The 23747-nt window shown below is 38.8% G+C and overlaps 1 protein-coding gene across 1 annotated transcript; it reads right to left on the reverse strand.

Annotated features, from left to right (window-relative positions):
- Positions 1 to 225: 225 nt before the first annotated feature.
- Positions 226 to 23024, reverse strand: LOC146611288 (uncharacterized). Its single transcript, XM_085344347.1, has 11 exons — positions 22779 to 23024; positions 18939 to 19000; positions 16161 to 16385; positions 15374 to 15496; positions 9816 to 9872; positions 9370 to 9471; positions 6480 to 6494; positions 4524 to 4616; positions 3195 to 3267; positions 2853 to 2948; positions 226 to 718 (listed from the first exon to the last, which is right to left on the reverse strand). Exons 1-11 carry the CDS (start codon positions 22909 to 22911, stop codon positions 546 to 548), a joined length of 1152 nt encoding a protein of 383 aa, XP_085200473.1. The 5' UTR covers positions 22912 to 23024; the 3' UTR covers positions 226 to 545.
- Positions 23025 to 23747: the final 723 nt, after the last annotated feature.

The raw sequence follows: 23747 nt of genomic DNA on the forward strand, positions 1-23747 counted from the left end.
GGTCACTCTTAAAAATGTGCATTCTTGAGCAATTTTTTAAAAGTTAGAGATCTGAAAACCACTGAAAGGCTGAACAAGTATAGAGAGGGAGACTAAGACGTTATCATTTTTGGTCTTTTCATTGAATTTGTAAACAATAAAACAAGAAAAATAGAGAAAATCACTAGCTTGACCATCAGCTTAAGGAAAACTTGTAAGGCATGTGTCACTTTAAGTAACACTGAAGAACATTGATCAACAAAATTAAAAATTCAAAAAAATATTTAAACAAGCTGTGAGGAAAAATATGGATTATATGCATGAACAAGTATACCTGGTTTCTCTAATTTTGTTTAGGTGGCAAACATTTGATTGGATCTGTAAGCACAGGTGTGAATCCTGTGTGTGTGTGTGTGTGTGTGTGTGTGTGTGTGTACATATAATAAATATACACATTAATACTTGGTACATGTGTGTAAATATGAATGCCTGAAAGGGCAAAGTGAGTGACAGAGTGAGTGTGGGAACAGCGTCAGAACAGGGTTGACCCTGGAGTTTGTTTTCCCTCAGCGGGAGAATTTTCTGGGTCTAAAAGCAGGAAGTGCGAGCTGATGTGACGCTGTCCTCTCCTCCTCTATCGGAGCCAGCTCCTCTGCTGACCCCCACTTCTTCTTGGAGTGAAACAACGATGCCAACTTCCTGTTCTTGTTCCGCTCCCTGGCCTGAGTTACTTGAAACTCTGAAAGCATAAGAAACAAAATTCATTAATGAGTGAAAGAACCACAGTGTTCTATACAGTGTCCGATGTTACACTAATAGTAGCTGATACATAGTAACAATGCAGGTGAAACTTTGTAGTGAAACCAAGGTTTGATGATTTCTGAGTCAATCAAATCCTTTTTTTTTATTGCCATTAATGGGCACAAACTGTAGAGAGGTGTTTCAGGACGGGACATGGCATAAAAAAAAACTTCAACATTTGGGAAAACAGTCCTCTCCTCTGTCTTGTCGAGTTTAGATCAGGAAATAAACACCAATGTGGTGTAGCTTAGCTTATCATAAACACAGAACACTGCTGTTCCCTCCTACACCAGATAGTTATGCAAAACTACAGTAACTGTCTACTTCACAGTTGGTGTGCAGACAGAGTGACATTCCTCTGTTCAAAAACAGAAGCGGATAAAGTAAATCTGCATATTTCTATGGATGTCTTCCAACAGCCTTTTCAAATTTGAATTTGGGTCCAAGTTTAAGTTCCGCTGTCCAGAAATTCCTTATTTAATCCTTCATCCTTCAGTGCACATTGCTTGCAGGGGGTTAGACGGTTAGGTACGTTTTTGAGTCCAAAACATCACAGATTTACTAATCAATAAAACCTGATCACTTCCTCTGTATTGAATACTGTCTTCAGTGTAGCTGCACTACAAGCCTGGATGAGGAGCAAGTGTTGTTTTTCCTTTTGGCAAAAGGAAAATGACTCAGGATGGGGTTACTGAATGTCACAGAGGAGTGACAGGGGATTCATAGTTTCTATTAGTGTCAGTGTCCATAAATATGCAGTTACATCAATTGTTATTTAAAAGAAATGAAACCGGTTGTGTTACTACAGTTAGTAGAATAAATTCGAATATAGTAAAAATATATAAATATTATTAAAGAAAAGTGATATGCAAGTATTTAGATAGGCAGGCTTACATAATTTCTATGTTTTCCAAAATGTTGAGCTATTCCTAAAAAAATATTTTTACTTATTTATTATTTATTTCAACTTAAAGTGTGGTTAGAGCTGCTTAAATCAAACACAGTCCCAGTGACTTGTGATAAACCAAGGATTCCTTTTCAAAACCAAATGTTTAAAAAACTGCTTATGTGTGGACGAGGAGTTAAGTGTCAAATGTGTGAACTAATTTGTTTTACTTCATGCGTTCAGTGTGTATTGCTGTAAGAAAAGAACATGGACGTCAGCATATACGGCTGTATTTTCAGATTTTCCTTTGTACTGCCATGTGCCGTGTTTGTTTGTCTAATAACTATCCCTCCTAGGCTGCTGATTGGCCGACACTTCTATACTTCTAGAGTTATATCACCACCTATTGCTTTTTGTGTTTTCTTCTGGATGTAGATATTTTTTTGAAACACTCCTATTGTGAACAGGAAAGTTTCTTTAAAAGGATATTTTAAAGAATTCATCCCCCACCTTGATTTTTAACATGCATCCTGCAGCATCCTGCAGCGGCAAACTCTTGCTATGCAGGGTGTCTCTGAAGAAATTATGATCACTGTTTGTAATGGTAAAGCTGCTGTGATGGGCTGATACAGACACACACTGCTGTGTGAAACGATCAACCCCAACCTGACTGGCATTCCCTGTTTACAGATGTGGGTATTAGAGGGCCGACGCACTGCAGTTGTTGCTCTGCACAAAGCAGAAAACATCTAAGCAGACTACATATCTCAGGCAAGTCTGATATGTAGGAATGTAATGAAGCTGAATATCTATTTATTATTATTGATTCTATTTTGTGCAGCTGATATTGTTGATTTTATATTAAAATGTTGAAGTTAGATGACACAGTTGGCAAAATAGCACCGAGTGGACGGGGGATTTAATTCTCATGCGTTACACTGTTTGTATTGTTCCATTTTACTTGATCACCAGTGTCTGAAAAGAAAAACATAAGACTGAGAATAACGCACATATTCCCCTATATCTTTTTCACCCCATGCACATTTGTGTGGATGAGCCTGAAGTGTATTAATCCTATTTTCAAAGGAGCTAATTCCAAATAAAGAATTTAAACAAAATACAAAACCACAGCAGGGAAGGTCATCAAATAGTTTTAGCAGCAAAACTAGAAGAATCATTCACTCACGTAGCTCACAGTCTTCATCTGGACCTTCTGCTTCTTTGATGTTAAGATAATGGCAGGCAAGATGACCACTGTAGTCCCGCAAGTTTTCTTTAGCCCCTGGTAAGACAAAAAATAAATGACTGAAAGCAGAGACTAAGCAGCAGATAAGCCTAAGCAGATACTTCACTGACATCTTACACCAAAAGCTTTAAGGAATGACACATAATCTAAAGGTAAACAAATCTACCTACATGAGGTAACCAGCTGTTACTCTTTAAATTACTTGCAAGATTCTTTTTCAGTGGCGAAAACTTGCAAAGCATTTTTTGTGGCACCAGTAGGTTAAACAAAACCACTTTTTACCGTATGTCCCTACGAGCAGGTCAAGAATGTGCCGATGTCCATGTAACGCTGCGATGTGTAAAGGTGTGTATCCCTGCAGAGCAAAAATAAGTGTAAAACAAAATGAAAACATGCAAGTACATGTGTATTCTGAAGGTAATTTCTTGGTGAGGCCGCTTGGTATGCAAACACGCCAAAAACAGTCACTCAACCGACACATAAAAAGAGTTTCGAGTTTACATTTTGACTTTGTGTGGAGTTGAGGGGAATAACTTTGGCAAAGTGCTGGAAGGTTGCTGAAAGTACCTACCCCCTAGAGTTTCCCAGGCCCAAGGACAGCCAATGAAAACAGCATGGAAAAGAATATACAAATTAGCAAAGGTTATGGAAACACCAGATAATGATAAAAACATAATTGCATGTAATTCTCTGAAAATTGCATAGTTGTAGAGTTGTGCATGCTGGCACATTGACGCACTGTTTTGGGAAACAATTAAAATGACATGACATGATTTATTAGCGGAGTAGACCCGCAGCAGCCCCGCAACACGTGCTCCTGTAATACATTTGTACAGCTGGATCTTCACAGAGATCTTTTAGGAGCATTACATCACAGCAGAAGAGGCCAGCAGCGAGGCGGTTGTTCTTTCAAGACAAATCATTTACTGTACATTACCCATCCGTGCCCGGGAAAAGCCTGGTTACTCACGTGCTGCAAGAAAGAAGAACGCCATGAAGAAAACAATGACTGCGATTTTACACTAAAGCATAACTGAAATAAAATTTACAAGGGCACTGCTGTGGTTTCAGTTCACCCACGATGGAGACACTGCTTATAAAAACAGCTGTAATTTATTCTTTGTCTCTGGTGGTAAGCCTAGAGCCTGAACTTTTAAGCATTCAGGCTAAACTAGCCAAACAGCCATTCATTAAAGTGCAATTTATAGTTCTCTGGGCAATATTGTTGCTTGCATTTATACTTGTTTGCTGATAGATCTGCATTAGTCTGCCATAATACGTCTTCTACCTTTTACATTATCATCAAAGAAGTATGTATATACTAATATAGTACTTAAATGTTTTGGACCAATGAATCAAATGACAGGGTTTCATGCTTTTCTGTGCATACGAGTGCTCCAACTGTGACTTGGATAATGTTAAATATAAATAGGACTTCTACATTAGTGGATAGTATAAGACATGGATACTGGGAAGTGAATGTTAGAATATGTAGGGATTCTTTTTATTTGGATACATTTTTTAGAACTTAAATACATAATGTGAAGCATGAAATCGTTAAGAGTGCCCTTTTAAACTTATTGTCTAAAGTTAAGGGGAAAAAAAAAATGCACTCACTGATTTAATGTTGACATCGCCACCGGCATTAACCACGAGTGTGGCCATTTCCTCATTGCCATGTTTGGCAGCCCAGTGCAGAGCTGTCTGTTTGGAATAGGGAAACATTTGTTAGTCCTAAAAATATGATCAGATAATATTTGGCATTATTACAAGTGGTCCACAGTGAGCTGGGCTTCTTATTGGCTATCTGAGTTCAGAGGGCCAGCTGTGCACGGGGGAGGGCTGTGGAGAGATGGTAAGATGGAGGGATGGTTTCCTGCCATCTAACGAAGCCTAATTACAAAACAACACAGCCCTGTGCCCACAGTTGGGGGGCCCAGCCGCCTGTCACCAGGGGGAAGATTGATGATGTTAGTGTGACCCGCAGAGGGGAGACCCACCCAGACATCACCGCACTACTGTCAGCACACGTCAAGGAGGAAAACAAGAGCTCCCATGATAGAAGTCTGAGAGATACACGGAGAGGTCCTCAAGCAAAAATATGTTCATAGGTGTGAAAATAATACGCATGTGTACACGCAGCACATGCAAATCATATCCACCTGTCTGACTAGAACTGTGATCTCCTCTGTTTTTCCTACACTTTAAGCTGCATAATTATGGGCTATCAACAGGTGAAAGCAGCGTAGGTGCAGATGTCAGCTAAGTAACCACATCCATCCCTTCAGCAGTTTGACCCTTAACAGAGCAAATCAAACAGTAACCATTTCAGAATTACATGTTAACTGCGGACAGATGAAAACCCTGTAACCTCTTTACTTCGGTTAACTGAACAGCTTCACAGGGGATCAAATAAAATGAAAAAAACTCTTTTATCGTGATGATTTTATGAGTTTAACTGGTCGAACGATCTCACTACTACTATTCACTGCTACAACATAACATAAAAAATACTGACGTTATTTGATAAAAACGTGTGGCTGTGAAAAATCAGCAATGATTTTTTTCTTTCTCTCAAATTAGAAGCACACTGCATTATATAAATTACCATTACAACTACCAGTACACTTCCGTTACAAAGCTAAATATCTCTGTTTTCTTTAAAATAAATACTTGACAGTCTTTGAATGCCTCAGATCTTTAAAAAACTTGCAGCTGTTTAAAAATGTGTATAATATATATACCTTTATGTGTAATATGTATAAAAATTCAATCTTTTGGACAAATTAAGTGGATATATTAGCATTTTGTCCTTTTTTCTGTCATACCCCATTAGTAATAAATCCTCATATTATGTTCATTTTCACACTAAATATTTCAAAAATTTTATATCAGTCAAATTTGTCAGCATTAATATGCGTATTGTGTAACTTGTGTCATTTCCACCAATCTGTATGGGAAACAGAATCTTCTGTACCCACGAGACTAGTAAAAAACGGTCTTATTAATGCTGTCAACACCTTTTTTTAATGTAGTAGATGTTTAGAAATGTTGGGACCAGATAAAGTTTCTCAGAGGATTGGATGGTCAACCTGTGACTTAAATATCAAGAGAAACTGACACTACCAGTGCTTAAAATTTTGTCCAGAACTCCTAATGCTCATAGCAAAACAAGTTGGTTCAACAGCTGGCAACAGAAAAATCTATCTTATCCACTGAAGGCAAAGAGGAAGCCATATGTAGCTCCATCTCTCTGCGTCGCTCGTCTGCGAGACAGATTGTGATAGATGCTGTCTGGCTGGAGTATCTCCATCTCTTTTGTCTGTCCCCTGTCACAGCTTAAGACAGATTGGCCAAGGGGCTCTTTGACAGGCGGCTCAGCGGGTTTCTCAGTGGGCAGGAGTGATGGACGAGGCTGAACAGGATGCTGCGTCTTTCCCTCCTGCACCTCTCGTTTCTGTTCCTGCACACTGAGGTAACCCCCCACCTGTCTGCTCACTCAGGGATGGCTCTGTCCCCACCACGTGCTCTCCAGTGAGGGAAGTGGTGGCTAAAGAGGACATCGACAGGGGACACAAAGGCCTTGTGTGCCTGACACTTCCCTGGATGTGGAGGAAGATAGAGAGGAGTGATGGGCTAATGATGTACTTACAAACTGTGTGGCAGGGGAAGTCCATCACGGCAGAAACGGAGGCCCACGTAATGAGGAGAACAGGAAGAGAGAAAGGCCATTAGACTCTGGGGTGAGAAGTGCTGCATTCAGGTGAGATGACCTGTGTTAAGCCTTCACTTTTAGGTCACTGTTTGAAGAGCATATCTATAAATCCACCTTATCCTCACAAACATTTTGTCAGAACAGGAAACACTTAAGTCCTCCCAACACTGAAGGGTAATCCCTTCAGTGCTGCTCAAACGTGTGATTTGCAGCTTGCTATGTGGTACACTCGGCTAAACCTCTGTTAAGTAAAATCAAGCCAGCAAAAGATCAAATATAATAATTCCCAGTGTTAAAGACGCCAGCAGTCGTGTGACTTTTTGATTGTCGGTATCACTGTGCATTATCTCTGGAAATGCTTCTACCACTGCAGAGCAGGGAAAGGCTGAAGGCTAAAGAGGAACATCAAAGAGGCCTGAGGGGGAATTAGCACCTTCCCAGGGACACAACCAGCATTGTTCTACAATTAATCCCAGCCTCCTCTATTACTTTCAGATTATCTTTAAGTGGGTGAACTCTTTGTGGGGCATTAAGACTCTCCTTAATCCCCCCCTCCCTCCCCATCTCCCTAAACTTCAATGGCGGCCGTGCTATCTTGTCCGGGTAGAGATGGCAAAGGCTTAAGGCTACTCTTAGAAGGTGGTCTGCCATGGCCACAGGACGGTGTGAGAACTGTGACACAGGGGAGGGACAACAAACAGGAGCTCAAAATCTCTTAAGCGCACAGGGAGACAAATAAAAGGATTTGGGTTGTCAGGGGGGCACAGGAGCTAAAAAGCTATCTTTCATAATCCTTTTGATAGTGGACCTTTGAAATGCGTGATCTGGATGTTTTAACACAGAGTTCTCAGAATACTATTAAGGGGAAAAAATTGCAGCAGGATGAGCTTGTAAACGTTACGAAAGCGAAAGACAAATCTGAGTACAAGTCATTGCAGATGCATTGAGAATTTTCCCAAAGGGCATTGGAAATGAACTTCGAATTTCTACAGGATGCAGATGGAAGTATGATGTGTGAAACTTACACCCTGGAAAAGGTGGGCACGGTCACAGCCAGGGGCCATCGTGTGTCAAAAAGAGAACGCGAGAAGCAACAGGTCAGAAATAGTCATTGAACGATAAACAACAATGAACACAAAGTAGATATAATACTGCAACATGCTACGTATAGGGTATCAAATACTCACTGAAGTGAAATCCTGGTATCACCACCCCACCAAAAATAGAACAAGAACACAAGTATTAGTGAAAACAAATATTAATTATTATTCCAGCCATTTGAAACGGTTAGATATGTTTTCTTTTTGTTTACTCATCTTTTTTTCAGTCATCATTTATTTATGTCTTTAATACTAGAATAACCATTGAATTCTGACATGGACAGAAACACAAGCAAGGAAGCAATCAGATTTTATCCTTACTCAAGTACTTCCTGGAACTACAGAACCAGCAGCGTTTTAAAGCCCCTTTTGCTCACTGCTGTAATTTTCCAGCAGGTGTGGACTGTGAAGATTAAAAAGACGAGACCAAGAATAGCTTTTTAAAAACCCCTGATGCTGTTGTCTGTATTAATGCTGTGTGACTAATTGTTTCAGTAAACATAATAAATAAATAAATAGACTGTGTAAAGTAAGTTACAAGTTACTGTGTAAGTACCAAAGGGGAGACAAATTTCCTCTAAAGCTCTTGCACTGTGATGACCAACCGTTAGTTGGAACATGAATCAGGTCGTCAGGGTGTGGATTGTGTTGCTATGTCAGGAGACTCTTTAAGTACCACTAAAGTCTGTCTTCTTTGCATAAGCCCAACAACTACCAACTGAATTGTCCCTTCAGAGTAGAAATTCTGCCCTGCTGCACTTTTTCAAAAGCACAACTTTGCAGCACCGCATACCTCTTTGCAACTGATTTTACCTAGCAACAGCCAGCAACCTCAGCAAAACTGTAATGAAATATAAATTTTTTCAGATCAACGGGTGTTCACTGACCCACCGCTAAGCCTAATATTTATTTTAATTATAGTTTAATAATGAGTAATCTGTGTTATCTGCTTCAGTAAGAACAAATCATTTAAGTTTATTACATCTCTTGTACCCTTTTTGACAAATGTCGACACTAAATATATATGTAAAAGATTACATAATACAGAATTTCTACCATAATCTGTCACGTTTTTAGGGTGTGATGGGATGCATCATACCTTCGTGGTGCACTTGGTTTGTATCAATGGTTAGTTGTTTGGCAATTACCACCATATTCCAAGATTTCCATGTAAAACTGATCTTCTTTCCATGTTGCATTGTGAGAAGATACATTTTATTACTTCACCTGTCGTAATTTAGCAGGTTAATTAACATTCGTATCTTTGTTTATACTTTTGATTGTAAGAAGTATTCTTAACTTATCAGAGACCTTTTTTTCATGGGTTTCTTCATGGAATACCTTCTTAACAAGTTGACAGTCTAGCGAGGCCTCATTAAAATTTACCTTGTGCCCACTTTGTTATATTATATCTGTCCTTCGCCAGCGTTACCCAATTCCAAAACAGTTTTCAATAATAGTTTTACCATTTTTTCCTTTTCTAAATAAGTCTGGAAAAGGAGTTATGTGTTTAAAGTGAAACTTTCTGATTGTTTGGCTGTTTGTGTTTTTTGCCCCATCAAATCCAGTGATAATAGCAAAATGTCCAATTTGTACTAAACTGGATTTATCCTTTAAGCACTGAGGCAGAGGGCAGCACTACCTTCTTGTTTGCCAGTGCGCGGTCCTGTCTGAGCAGCTGAGAGAGGTCAGGGACTCGAGCACCGGCAGCAGAATAGATCCACTCCTTCTCTAAAGGATCCAGCTAGGACACACACACACAAACACACACATCCTGTTATGGGCTCTTTTGATAGTGCTGAGGCCACAAACCTCTAATCCATTTCCTACATGCTACTAGTCACAGCCAGCTGACACATTGTGGGAGACGCCCATGATGAAGCTGGTTTCAACGGTTTGGATTTTAACGTCTGCTGTTTGTTTAGTGAAACCACAGGGAGAGTGAATGTGTATTTACAAGGCCAAATCCATGATTGACACATGTTAATGAGACAAAAAGGAAACTTCAGCGGCTCTACTCCTGAAATGGTTCACTTATATCTCTTCATCAATAATAAAGCAATAGAAAAAAGAGCTAGAAGCACTTACAGCGACAGAAGCAGAGCCCATACTGCCTGTACCCTCCTCGTCTTGCTCCGACTCAGACTGAAACACAAAGTCAGAAGAGTGTTACTCAGAGGTGACAAAAAGCTGAGCTCTGATAAAAGTTAACTACTGTTTCAGTCATAACACTCCCACAACATGATTTGAGATCACAGGACACACACTTTTTCACACACTGGTCACACTGCTGTGATGTTTTCCAGCCAGCGAGATGTGACCAAAGGGTGTGAGACAGATAGATAGGTAATGAGACAGCGAGACAGAGGTGACGCATTCACACATAAGGGGTAATGAATAACAATCCAATTAACAATTAACCCAAAAAACAACTCGCCTGCAGTCAGGCCATATGTTTTTGTCACCATATTAGTGTAAAGAGGTCAAGAAGAGAACTTCTTAAATAATGAAAGCGGTGTATAAAAGTGTCATAGTGGTTGATTTATGTGTGAGAGAATTGCAAATTGTTCTCAGCTCACACAGAGACATCATGTTAGAACACTCGGCCCTTTCATGTCTGTGGCACAAACTGCACATGTCACTCTGCCGAACACGAAAAGTGGAGGGATGATATTTATCCAGCCTACTCCACTCTGGCACACATGCGTTTTTAGCTATTTTTGCTGGCGACCAGTAATAACAGACAGAGAAAACAAAATACCATTGTTGGGTATGTATTCAAGGGAAAGACAGAAGAGGATGAAAGAATCTCAATTTTAGCAAAGACCATTTCAGCACTATTTTAAGGCGTATAAGCATTATTTTCACTGTCAAAATGATGGTTTTTGTTTGAATTTTCACCTCGCCTTTAAAATTATTCTCAAGCGGTCCTAAAAGTGACCATTTGTCCAAAATCTAAATATTTATTGAAGTGCCACAGTTAAACAGGCCACTGAGTCAACAGACACTGAGGATGTACTTAAAGACAGAAATGCTTTGAGCTAAAACTTCCCATTATTACATGGTTACAGTGGGATGTTTAGCAGGTAATTGTTAGTTCTCCATCTTAGCATATCAGTATTCTTCAAAGAATTCCTGAAGTTATTGTTACATAAATATCTTCACATAGTTGATATTTCACTTAAAACAAATGTGCCTCCACAAATGTTAACCTCATCATGGGAGTAAGAGGAAAAAGCCAACTGATTAGCAAAATTAGCTGGAGTGTGAAAGCAAAGCTGCTAATTTACCAGCCAGTCTGCATTCTTACCCTCACCTATTGCCACAAGCTGAGGGTAGTGACCCAAATAATATGCAAGCAGAAAAAATGAGCTTCCTTCGAAGAGTGTCCGGGCTTTCGCTTAAAAACAGGGTGAGGAACCAATCATGGCAAAGCTACTACACCAGCCAGATGAATGGATGGATGGATGAACAGGCTTGCAAGGCTTTTAAAACTCATCAACTTTTATAATCTCACTGTAAACCCAAACGTTGAAAGTACTTAAATAAACTAAGTAATGTAAACATATTTTTACATTAGTTCGAGTACCTCAAAAAAGCTTAATTCATCTAACACTTTCTTTTATTTGAGTTAATTCAACTTATTATTTTGAATCAACTTCAACTATTTTGGATATTAGATACCTAAATATAATTTAATTTTACTAAATTATTTAAATTATATGGCAGACATCTTACTCCTGGGGTTAATTTGATCCCAAACATACATGTTTAGTCGGTATATCAGCTGGGTTGATTGAGATTGATTTAGAATGTCCTTTTATCGGTTGCTCACAGGTTGTTGCACTAACATTATACACAAAGTTTAACAATATTTATCTTTTTTTTGCTTTTATTTCTTTCTTTAAATATTTCATAGAAATTTTATAATATGTAAAAAAAAACAAAAACAATTTGACTTAAAAATAATGAATTTATTGAGGCATTTATCTGCAAGCTTTAAAAACAGTCAACAGACCTTTTTACTTAGATTTTTATTTTCTAAAATAGACTTCACTAGTGAGGTCATTTCCTGTCAAGTATAGGGGTCCATCCACTTGTCTGCAGTTGTTTGATTGGAAGACTCATTGAAAAGCAAGGAACACTGGCTGTAAGTGGCTCTGTATTAGTCACTGTTGACCTTTAACAGCATTGTTTGTATCACAGTACGTACTTGAATTTTCTTTAGATTTCTCTCTTTTCTAAAGCATTTTAGTGAAATGTCAGCAAATCTATTCTTTGTAGTGGCAGCTAGCTAACAGCTAATAAGCTAACCTAGCCACTTCACTAATTTAGCTGACTGAGTTTGCTACGGCAGCTGAGACAAACTGCTATTGTATACAGACATTACGACAAAGTCTTTCAAATTTAAGGGGATGAAGCTCATAAAGATTTCAGAACTGATAAAAAAGGGCAGGAGTATTTGTTAGGTAAGTGATGTGAGCTGTTTAAAAAAAAAAAAAAAAAAAAGACAAATTAACCTTTAGCGATATGACCATGTGGAAATGGCTGAGCTTTTTGAGAGGAAGATGTTGCTGAACCTCAGCCTTTTGAAAGTGAGAATTATTGTTTTTTTTTCCTTTTTCAACAATGTCTAATATTTCTACAAACTAAATATGCTAGCCACACCACTAAATGTGTTCTCACTGTAGCATACATGCTGGCAGGCAAAATTTGGGGCATCTCTTGGATACTCCAAGATACCTCCATACAGGTATCTCTTACACTAGTATGGAGGAACTTGAACAAATAGCACTGTATGGAGAAGAGCCACAACTATCACTTCTTCATAGTTCAATTAATTTTAAACTGACTAAGTAGTTCTCCTGTATTGCACTCCCCCCCAATGCATGTGTACTCCGAGGTCCAACCTTCAAAGGAGTTCAAACAGAGTTTTGGTAAACCTAAAAAGTGACTCTGTTGTGCTTCCTTTTAAGTTTTGTCAACTTATTCACATGGGAGACATAAATGAAAACTTTAAGTTCTAGTTCCCAAAAGGTTGATTCTGTTTATCTGGACGTAGCGTTTTTGGTGTGAGAAACATTTCGTCACTCATCAAAATGACTTCTTCACATTACACAAAAACTAAAACTTGACTGAAACTAGCACCTAGCACCATTGAAAGAAACAATGGGCTGTGAGTCAGTTCCTTCATCATTAATATGCAAATTCTCATGACCATTGATCAACAACTACTGATCAAGGCCCATTGATCAAAGCAAATTGATCACTGATTAAGTTCTACTTACTAAATATTTCTGAATTTAATTATTATGACTTTTTTAAAACTTTTGTCAGAATATGCATATCAAATGTAGTCAAAATATTGTTGTTCTCATAATGTTCTGATAAGCTTCAACTTTTAAGTTCATAAACTTAAAAAGACTTACAACTATACAAGTTCTAATTTGTTCAGGTTTACAGTGCTGAACATAAGAATCGAGAATGATTTCAAGACTACATTCATGTCTAAATCTAAAAATGTATATTTCTTTTTAGAAATTATATTTTATTAATTTCTATCCAAACGTTTGTGCCAATTGTTCTGCTAGATGTAAGCTGTTTCACATTCAATTTTGACTATTTCTGGAGAATCAACATTTTCCACAGCTGTTCTTTCTCACATGAACCACACAGCAGGGAATGTCTTCACACACATTTGCACTACTAAAAAAATACTCCTTTAAGTTTAGATGAGGGAGGTGCATTGACACATTATTACCAGCAACTTGGCATCTCACAGATTTTGTACCGGAGATCTGATGGGTTAAAGAGAAGCTAATATCAAATGTGACTGCTTCAACATTTGCATACCTCAGTCAGGTGGCATCTAGAAAAGCTCAGGGCTGCAGTGCAATTTGTGAATATGAGTTTACAGGTATGTCAGTCTGGATCATTGTCGTACAATGACCATACCATTCATAGTGTGACTAACATTTTCGCCACTCTCTGAAGAATAAACTAATGGAAAGTACCATTTCTAAATAACTTTATCAATTTATTTTTATTTAACTCTCCAACGCACATGCCAGCACTGATAAATCACCTTTTTCAGTTGTGCTCTAGTTGTAATCCGTTGTGACCAACATGAGTTTAGCAGATCTGCCCTATGGAGAACCACATGACACACTAAAACCTCTTGATGTGGAGCCACTCCTGCCTTAGCGCTTCTCGAGAAGCGGGCCAAATTTCGACAGGTCTGAGAAGATTATAAGGTAGCACAGACATTTGGGCAATGTCTGTGGGAAGAAAATCAGATTGGACATCAACTTTACACCCAGCAACTTTGTGGCGCAACACCATGTTGTTAATTCTTTTAGTGGATAAGACAACAAAGTGATGATGGTTTCCTCCCAAATACTTCTGGGAACTGTGATAATCTAAATAGCTTTTTCTTTTCTAATCCAAGAACCAAATATCATAGTTGGCAGATGGTCTCTGTAACATGAAACAACTGTCAACACTTTAATAGGTGTACTTATATCAAAGGTTGTAGTGGCTACCACCATAAATAAACACCATAAGGCTCATTCTGTTTGTCTAGACGGAGCGTCCAGCATCAACTTTCTAGGATTTCCTTACCTGGATTACCTGGATGATTGAGCATGCATCAAGACACCTTAAATAAACACACCTAATCTGCTTCAAGTCCTACATTAACACACTCGCACATCAACACATTTCATCTACGTGTCGTGCAGGTCATCGAGGAAAGTCCCTGGGATGAATCCCCATGTCTAATGATCTTCAACATGTTGCTGCTTACCATGATAAGAGGGCTTAGTTTAAATGCAGATTCTCTCCCGACTGGTCCTCCTCCCTCTCACATTTAACATGTGGTTACAAATCTAGTTAATTTATTTGGCACCACCTGGTGGGTGAAAGGAGTCAGTGTTTCCCATTTCCCCTGAAGTCTTTCCCTTCCTCTGACAAAGTACAGTGAAAGACGCTAAATGTTGAGAATGAACCTGCAGTGAATGTCCTTCTGAAAGGCCTGCAGCTTTTATCAAAAGGACGTTACATTTATTTTAAGATCTTCAGATACAAAGGGTTTCCAATTAACCAGATACCTAAAACTGTCTAAAACAACTAATGCACAGACATAAGCCTCTCCAGCAGTATTAGTGCCAGTCTAAACTCTTTTTCACAGAATTAAAGACTCTGGTTTCTACCTGGATTAAAATTCTTGTTATAAAATTCAAATGATCACAAAAGAATCTTTTCATTTTCTATTTTGAATTCTTCACTGCCAGCAATTCTCTTACAGGCTGGATTCCTGCATGTGTTGTTTACATAGCACAGGTTCAATATTAACCATAAACGGGCAACTTTTTGATATTACAACTGAAGCGATCATACAAGGTGTTTTTTTAAAAGAAATGCAGACTTGTAAACATGTCCAGCTTTTTAAAATGAGTTTCTGGCATTTATTTTTACTTTCTTTTTACACTGCATCTCAGTTTTCCTGGAAACGTGACCATCCAGCACACACTTCTCTGCTAGTGAGTGGGTTTGCATTTTGCAGGTGTGTGAAAGGCACCGATGGTACTATTCTGTGCCAGGAAATACCAGAATAAACACTGCCTCTAAGTTAAACAAACTGTCACCTTTGACCCAGAATCTCTGTCCAGCTCATCCTCTGCGTTGCTTTGCTCTGGGGCTTCATGGATCTGGATGGCAGGAGGTGGCCGTGGAGAGTGGTGCACAGGGTCTGCACCTTTTCGCTGGTCCTACAGGAGCACAGATACAGTGTCTGATAAACTTTGTGTGATCCTAATTTGTGAGCTGAGTGTTTACAGGCCAAACATTCAGCTGTGTCGAGTGTTGGTTAACAGCCAGAATTAGCATTTTGCTTGCTTTTTAGCGTCCTTCACCATCTGGTGTGGGCAGATAATGTTTACTTCAGTACCTGCTCAGACTAATCATGTGTGAAAATACTAAAAGCAGCATAGCATAAATGTAATTTTATTGCATGAACAATATGGTTGGATGATGACTATGAGGTTACGGAGTATAATGTTTGTTGACAGTTGGTTGTATGTATTAAACAACGATGCCCTTTATGCAAAGACAGAAGGCCTTGGACATTGCTTATTCTTAGATTTGCCAAAACAAAACAGCTTTTTATTCTCTCACACAGCGGCTCTGTCAGTAAATGCTGACACTTGCTAAGATTAGAGGGGCGAAAAAACCCGAAGCATTCGAACAGCAACGCCCTTGTTTAGAAAAGTGTGTCACTAACATAAAGAGTAGCCACAGAGTACTGAGGCGAGAAATAAATTTGGCGATTTACACTTTAGCACCCAGTGTTGTAGCTTAACCACACCCTGTCTGTCCCACAGTTTTTCTGGCTTTCACAATGAGTAAAGAATAGTGAGCTGATTTCAAATTCACCTCTGCTGTGGCGTCAGCCTCTCCACATGACATTGGCACATCTTGTTCCTCCTTCTCATGATGAGTAGATGTCGGGGCATCTGTCACTTCCCACTGCACTGAGGTTGTTGTTGTTCTCGCTGGACTCAGATGTCTCTGTCGGTCTCCATCTGGCCTAAGATGCTTGGCCTCTCGCTCTTGCACCAAGTTCCTGTATTTCTTCTTGAGGATAAGATATTTCTCACCCTGTAAAAGACATTGAAACGGTACAACATCCATGTTAAATAAAGCAGGAAACAGTACTACCACACAGTCAGGTGAATTTTAGAAGCACTTGCTGCAGCTTCTAACTAAGAACCATTAGATACATTAAAGTAATTTGTGCGTTAATCACACTCATCAGTACGTCTTTAATCATTTTGCTGGACCTCACATCTTTAATGCCCTTTGAACCCAATTATTAAACCTCAAAAGCTGAGTTAGCTTCTTTGAATTACAGCTGAGGTGATCATTCAGCTGCTTGATTAACTGATCTAATCTAATTCCTCAGTGTGAGGATTTGCTGCTGTTCTCTGTCAGTATTGAAAATCATTGGATTTTGGACAGTTAGGCAGCTAGAAGATAAACACTTAAAGATACTAACCCCAGACACCGTTTACTGCTGAAGCAGATTAATTTACAACAATCCTTAGCTACAGCCTTACTATTTAAATAAATCTTGTTGGAATATTAAAGAATTTTTTGTAGCATCAACTAAAAAAACTTTGTCCAGGTTACATGAATCTAAGCACTGTAAAGTCTGCAGATTGGATCATATATTATGTAGGTTAGTAAAGTATATGATGCCAAGATTCTGATGGGAAAATCAATAGTACTCTCACATCTATCTACAGCTGGCATCATTAGACGAAAAGTCCATAATAATTTCTTAGCAGGCCATTGTAGTGGTAAAATCACCAGCACAAATTACCATCATGAAATGCATGGCACTTAATTTCAGAAAGAGCAACAAGTCCATCAACAAATGATGTTGACACAAAATATGCTTGTTCAGTGGCAACTAAAAGTTACTCATATATCGATAGCAATTAGCAATAGCAACAGAAAGCTTAGCAGTGCTAACATAAGGCAGCATTAGCCTTTATCGTGTGTTGGACCCATTGTTTTTAACAGCTGTGCTGTGAGGTAAAGAAGGCCTGAGGAAACCAGCCAGGCTGATGAAACAGGATTTTAAAATGTCACGATGACGATGCTTCTGAATTAATTAAAAAATATTTGCTGGGTACTTAATTAACATAAAAGGAGCACAAACAGGAAATCATAAACCTAACTTTGCATTTCAACCTACTATTATTATTAATACTTTATCAAGGTACTGCAATTTGTGCTTTACAGTTCATTCATTCCTTCATTACTTTAAATTCTAAAGATATTATCAAAATATGCACATAATGTTTCTGTCCATCCAAAATATGAAAAAAAATATATATATATGCACATTATTTACAATCACGGTGGCCTAGGTGGTCACCTTTTGACCTCTCAAAGCAAAACTCATTTAACAATTAGTGATTTTATACTACAGTGAGAAATGAGGACTGAATGATATAGATTTATAGACATATTATAAAAAATTTTAAATAAATAAACAAACATTTGATTACTGGCTATCTTTAGGACCACTACACATTGTTGTGCACAGTTGTTGGCTTATTCTTTGTTTAAAAAAATATATCAGAAGACGTGTGAGAAATATGGATCAAGAAAAGAAGGGGGCCCACAGAGGCTGTTATGTATAGGACCAGGAGTTATGAGACACATGCCTGTCTCTTAGCATGCTGTGATTCAAGTGATCTGAGAGGATGTAACATGCCAGCACTTCTTCCAATTTTCAGGATTTATAAAGTTTAACTGTTGTGAAGATTTTGGTCAAACCGTTTTTTGGATTGTTGTTTTTTGTTTTTTCAGAACAGATCCGGTCAGTACTGTACTATAAATATTTGTGTAGTTTAGAACAGACTGGGGGAGCTGCAGGAGGAGGGCTCATCTAGATTAGATCTAGTGCAGCTTTAAGTACAAAGTTAAACCCAGGACTAAATTAGTTTCTTTACAAAAAATTACAACCGTGCTCCATCAAAAGGCATGAAACTCCACAGTAAGCCATTAAATAACCTTTTACATCTAGTCTGTTTAAATCTGATAAACATAAATGTAAAAACGACACATTGCTGGTTTACAGGGATTAGCATTTTGTATCTGCATTTGCCAAAAGAAACTGTTAGAGCACCAAAATTTGTTTTTAAACGTCTTCTTTTGCACATTTACACAGGTTTGATATTTTGTCATTTACTGAACTTTAAAGCTGCTGATAGGTGTTTCTTTTTAAAGAGTGATCAGCGAGCTAAGTCTCCAGACCTCCCTCTGTATCCTCACATTTATCACACAGATAAGCGTGCTGTTCATTTCAAACTGTTTCTTCAAGAAAGAAACATCAAATCTATAACTCAGATGAGTTTACTCTGTTTATTCTTGCAGGAATTTTTAGTCTACATATGAGAACGCTTCATGGAAATAGTGTCTAGAAACACAAACTGCAGCTGTGTCCCCTGGGGGAAACCAGTGGGTACAAACGGTTCTACAAAACACAAAGATTGAACAGATTGGACAACCCCTTGTTCAGTCACGATGGTTCCGCTGAGCCTTTCACAGCATGGCCTCTGTGTAAGACGTATGACTGGAAAATCAATGAGAGAATAACTTTTCCCAGAAAAGGTAAAAATATTTGAGTAGTTTACTTACATTCTCAGACTTCACCACAGCGATTCGGTCAATGATTAGCTTGAATTCCTCTCGGTATTTGGCTGCAAAAGAAAAAATATTTGAGTTCAAAAACAGGAAACTAAATATAGTTTCTAATGTTTTTTTTAAAACATGAGTGCTTCCAATACTCAAAAAGTCAAATAAGGATGGAAAAAAGGACACAAAACACTGTTATAGTGATGTGGATGCTGGACGTAAGACAATAAGAAGAATGTGTTTTGCGTACATAGACCTTAAGATACCCAAAGATGCACAATAGATAATATTTATTAAACAGCACAATAACGGAGCTGAATATATTTCTAGTGTTTATACTAGATGTGTTGTTTGTGAGTCTGCCGGTAAAGCTGTTGGGTTCTGTTACTTTATCTGAAGTAACAAGACAAATGAGGTTTGGATGAGAACACTACTGGCAGAGCAGATGTTTTACAATCTTCAGTTTAAAGAAAGAGAAAATACGTTCCCCTCCAGCCAAATATGTAAACAGAATTTAACTTATCCCTTAGGCTAAAAACTCGAGTCACTTGAAAACCTACAGTGAATCTTTCCTGTGAGAACCAAACAAAGTGACGAGCTGATCAGATAAAGCTTCCTGCCCTTTGTTTACACCAGTGAGCAGATATCAGGCTTGTGCAGAAAGTGTGATTAAAAGCTAACACTAATCATCAGGCAGCCAGGACGGCTTCGCAAACATAAACCTTTCCAGACGTAGGTATTCCATTCACGCCAAGGTGTTTATGTGAGTATGCGGCTCGGGACAATTGGAGCGTTTCCTTTTCCTCATGTGGACGGAAAGAACATTTGTAGGGAGACAGTTGCAAAGTTCGCATTCGCAACAACAGGAAATCCAAAGGAAGTGGCCACTTACATCTGCCTAAACAAAAGAATTCCTTGCATGGCACAGTGGGTAATATCGTGTATGTGCTAGTTACTTGTTAGCCAGAGGTCTGCAAAAAAACAAGCAACCCACGCACAAACTCACTTTCATGTACCCCCCTCCCCTCAAACACTGCTACACTTTTACCAGCTGCCCCAGATTTGTTGTCTGATTTAAAAAAAAACGCACAAAAACGCCCCCATTAGAGGTCTACATCCAGTCATGCATGTGGACTTAATTATGATTAAAACACTATCGCCACAATTACACGAGGAAAAGCTGCAACCGCATGCCACGACAGACTTTAAATGTGTGGGAAGCACTTTTCTAATTGGACAGCGATGTCAGATGGCAGAGCATCAAAGCAGCTCTCTAAACCTCTGTCAACAACTGCAGTGCTGATGCAGCATCTGGACAGTGCATGCTGGCAACTGCAATACAAGGTCACTCTGGATAATCATTTGAGAAGGTTAAAATATGTTTGCATTTCCAGGCAGTCACAAAAGTAAAATCACTGCTGAACAGGGACTAGATACAGCATTACAAGCTCATTGTTTGCCTTCGTGAGACGTGCTCTTACTCGCAGCTGTTAGTTTAGCAGGCACACCTACACAAAAGAGATGTGCTGCACAGCTTTTGAAAAGATAAAATAAAAACAAATAATCCTCCTGTTAGAGAAAAGAGAAAATGTATTCATAAACCTTAACGTGCTATTAAGTTGATACACCGTGCTGCAGCTTCATGTGGTCTGATATAACCACTAACTTCAAGTGGTTTCAAGTGACACCTTTAACTGTGTTTATGTCACCAAACCAGTTTGATGTGCACGTTTAGTTCGGGTGCTGCCACTCTATGACACAGACGCCTGTTATTGTTTAGTTCATAACTCCCTGAGCTGTTAAATCTTTGCTTTATCTGTTTGCACAATACACAAAAACAGTATGAGATGTTGCTTCTGCTTTAAATACCTGCTGGTATGTATTTCAGTTAGTCACACCTACATAGAGTTCTGTTTCTTTTGTCTGTGACTTTTGTGTGCAGTCTAAAAATAATTAAGCCAATCATATTTGCCAAGAGATCTTCCAGAGGCCGCTTTAGCAAGCCATTCTCCAGAGACCCATATGTTAAAATGCCACAATTTACTGCTGAAATAAACATGTTTACAGTCTTGAACAAAAGTGGTATTGTTATTTATAGCTAATTTTCCTCTTCATGACCAAATCAAATCAAATCACTTTTATTGTCACATCACATGTGCAGGTACATTGGTACAGCACATGTGAGTGAAATTCTTGTGTGCGAGCTTCACAAGCAACAGAGTTGTGCAGGACCCAAGGACTCCACTGTACAGGGAGTGAAATCTTCTATAATGCAGCCATATGATTCTAACAATAAGAAACCTGAAGAAAAGAATGAAAATCCATCTTTCCATTTTCTTTTCCTTCTGCTAGAGTTGACTGTTAATTATCTGTCTCTGCCCAGTGCTACCACACAGTCTATGGCAGCATGTTAATCAAGCCATTGTAAGGAACTGCTGGCCAATAAGTTCAAAGCTATGGGTATTTTGGGCGTGTCAACGAACACGAAGCTTAAAACCTGTAAGGTTTTGAAAGTGACTGCTTATGAATGTGCTTCTATGTAAAATTGTTTTTACGTAGGTAATTATCAATTGATAATTACCTATGTAGCTATGCTGAGTGTAGTCAACCCTTTCAAAACTGCTCCAACTACGTCTTCATTCTCTATGGGTCATTGATGTCATTGGTTGAAGGTAACCCATGGCTGATAAAAATAGTTAGTTCATCCAGTCAATAAATATACCAATTAAATTATGGACCGATTATAGTCATAACCCACAGTCTACAAAACATGGATATGGATACAGGGTCTACAAAGGGAAGCCAATGCAGAAACAGATTTTTAATGGTCAGTAGGAGGTGGCTCATCTGGCAGCAAGTGCACTTAAGGACATGGAAAAAATAAGTATAATAAAGGGTTTGAGGCTTCATAACACGATTGCACTACACAGTGGATGACTTCATGCTGGTTATGTCCATCTTTATATATAGGCTATCACCAGACCAAATAAGGCAGTCAAAGCAAACCTTCTGTCTGCCAAAGGCATACGGTATATTTTAATGCTTAAAGGTGTAACTTTTTCAAATAATTTGTAGCTAAAATGTTACCCTTTCTCTCTATAGTTCCGATATCTTCTATGAAAGTGAGGTTATTTGTCAGAATGTTAGAATGTTGTTTTAGCTAAGCATATCTATGAGTACATAGAGTTACACAACTTTACTCCCAAACACTTTTTTTTCTGCAGAAACCCAATAACAGAAGAATCGTGGTGTCAGCAGTGACTCAGGACATGATTGCATAAGCATCTGTAGTAGTTGGGTGGGTGGAGAAGAACAGGAGAAAAAGTCTCTATGGCAAATACACTGATCCTGGGCTCAAATGGTGCATAAAAGCCAAGTAATAATTAGTTATAACCACTGGTCGTTTTCATTTCTGAGGAGCCGCCACGGGGCCTTCTTGTGACACTGCATAGTGACATGTTTTGTTGATGGGGTGGCTCGGGTCCTCTGTTTGAGTTAGAAACGTGCCCGAGGGAGGAAATGACACAATTCCTGCTGAAACTCATTGGAGGGGCTTTTTAATGTAAACCAGATGTCTCCTTTCCAACTGAAAACAATGAAAACGACCCCAAAGCCGTTTGTTAAAGCAGACAAAGGGGATGTTGCGTGTTTAAAACACAAACAAACCAAAAGATAAATGTTAGTCTTACTATGAGGACTGTCATACTAACACGAGGTCAGTTGGTATTTTGCCATCCCGCTCTAATGATGCAGCACGACCTCATCTCATTTCATCTGCCCGGTTTTTTTTCCGCCTAATATTTCCACGGAGTTAAATCCACGATACAACCTCTGGTTACTTACCACGTAACTGCAAGTCACTGTGCCCAATAAAAGGCTTAAATGTCCTCAGTATATCTGCATTTTTGACTCTGCCTGAGTCGCCCCCGGCCGAGTAGAAATAATCCAGCAGCGACTCTTCGCTCACATCACTCATCTCAGCTCAGTGTTTGGAGCGTCTCTTACCGGCCAGGATGGGTTTTTTCTTAAGCGAGTAATCTAGTCTTTTAGGGGGTTTTCACTCTGCCACACCGCTCTCCTCCTGGCTAATTTGTTGTACTACATATCTAAAGTTCACTCCACCCAGGCGAGCTGACCGCTGCTGCGCCTCCTCCCCCCGTTAACCCTTTAAAGACACACGTCTTCATTTTCGTCCTCCGCGTTTTCTGTGCCAGCGGTGAAAAGGAAACATTCAGCTCCCACTGTTGGAGTGAAATAACTAATACTGGGCTCTAAGATACTTCATGACTAGTACAATTACTGTGCTGAAAAGCCAGTGTATGGGACTGTAATTAGGCGGATAGACGTTTTAAAAGTTAAAGTATTTAATGCAAAAATAGTCCCTTTCCACTGTTATGGTAACTTTAGAGTGCCGTTACTGATGCAGATATGTTTAAGCAGTGACTCCCTGCTGCATCTGCACGACATGCAGGACTGCCTGTGAGGACTGCAACGATTATTTCCATGACGTGCAGATTGGAGAGAAAGAAAGAATTATCGCGATGCTTTAAAAAAAACAGTCAAATCTGTACACTGAATCAACAATATGTTGATTTAAAGTCTCATATGTGTAGTGTAAGGTAACAATCTTATAACACATCCTCAAAAATAGATTGTGACCTTTCACAATAAGTGTCTGCTTCAGGACCCTTAATGCTTTTCAGTTGTTTGTGAGTGTTTAGTAGTAGAAACTATCCGGGATGTTTCATTTAACTAGCTCACAAGGTCCAAAAAGTTGGAAATCCATGATATGTTCAAGAATGCTGGGATAAG

This window comes from Diplotaxodon limnothrissa, linkage group LG20 (assembly GCF_057381915.1).
Source record: "Diplotaxodon limnothrissa isolate DT_005_m linkage group LG20, D_limnothrissa_male_GT1.1, whole genome shotgun sequence".
NCBI lineage: Eukaryota > Metazoa > Chordata > Actinopteri > Cichliformes > Cichlidae > Diplotaxodon > Diplotaxodon limnothrissa.

Excerpts from the sequence above, each read along its gene's own strand:
- LOC146611288 (XM_085344347.1), bottom strand. The coding sequence starts at position 22,911 with ATGAGTGATGTGAGCGAAGAGTCGCTGCTGGATTATTTCTACTCGGCC. Across the intron at positions 9,873-15,373 it reads ACAGAGATTCTGGGTCAAAG|TCTGAGTCGGAGCAAGACGA; the intron begins GTGACAGTTTGT and ends TTTGTGTTTCAG. Across the intron at positions 719-2,852 it reads AGATGAAGACTGTGAGCTAC|AGTTTCAAGTAACTCAGGCC; the intron begins GTGAGTGAATGA and ends TTATGCTTTCAG.